The sequence below is a fragment of the Seriola lalandi genome, unplaced genomic scaffold, assembly GCF_002814215.2.
Source record: "Seriola lalandi dorsalis isolate HSWRI2012SDOR001 ecotype SW California unplaced genomic scaffold, Sedor1 jcf7180002054588, whole genome shotgun sequence".
NCBI classification, from domain to species: Eukaryota; Metazoa; Chordata; class Actinopteri; order Carangiformes; family Carangidae; genus Seriola; species Seriola lalandi.
Genome location: NW_019525141.1, coordinates 1,281,034 through 1,281,853, shown reverse-complemented (window position 1 = coordinate 1,281,853; position 820 = coordinate 1,281,034). Strand labels below are relative to the sequence as shown.

Sequence of the window (820 nt, the reverse complement as noted above, 5' to 3'; positions counted from 1 at the left end):
ACTTCACCTCCAGTCTGCCTGAACACAGACTGGTTCCATTCACCAGCCTGACAGAGTCTGCAGAGAGAGAGAGAGAGAGAGAGAGAGAGAGAGCTCATTCAAACTCTGATGGGTTGTAATTTCATTGTTAAAATGTATTTCTTGCATGTTCGGCTTATATATATGTTAAGGAGACCTAACCGAGCGTTGAGTGACACACCCTGATCAGCCACGTATAACAAAACATCATCGGTGTATCACGCTACTTTATCTTCTTTTCCAGTTCCCTGAAGAATACTGTTTCCTCTCATTGCATATGTCAGAGGTTCTATGTAAAGTGCAAACAGGGTTGGAGAGAGAGGACATCCTTGATGAGTGGACCTTTCCAGCTTAATGTGATCAGTTAGACATCCGTTCATCGTCATTTTTGCTGTTGGGGTTGTATATAATGTTTAAATACTATTTATCTTGTTGTAATCAAATCCAAAATGTTCTAGTACTAAAAATATATATTGCCAGCTGACACAATCAAAAGCTTTTTCGGCATCTAGACAAACACAGCATTCATTTTATTTTTCTTGATATTTTGTATTATATGAAGAATGATGTACTTTGCTTTATTTTGAATGCACTATGAGTGTAGCTGTGTGCAGAACCTGAGCCCATGTATTGTGTTTTAAGTTTATTTTATCTTAAACCAACTGTGCCAGAGAAATGGATCCCTGGAGTATATTGTTGAATATATTATATTATATGACATTATAATATTGAGTTTGTGTTGTTGTCTGAAGGCCCTGGGAAGGTGGTGGCACTATGACCTGGAGCTGAGGGGAATAGCAGA

The 820-nt window shown here is 38.3% G+C and overlaps 1 protein-coding gene across 1 annotated transcript in view; it reads right to left on the bottom strand.

Moving 5' to 3' along the window:
* Nucleotides 1-820, bottom strand: part of LOC111664415 (collagen alpha-1(XII) chain-like) — a 23,343-nt gene that overhangs the window by 3,744 nt on the left and 18,779 nt on the right. The window contains exon 8 of the mRNA XM_087177324.1: nucleotides 3-57. Within this exon, the coding sequence (XP_087033450.1) occupies nucleotides 3-57 (55 nt within the window). The remainder of the gene's footprint in view (nucleotides 1-2; nucleotides 58-820) is intronic.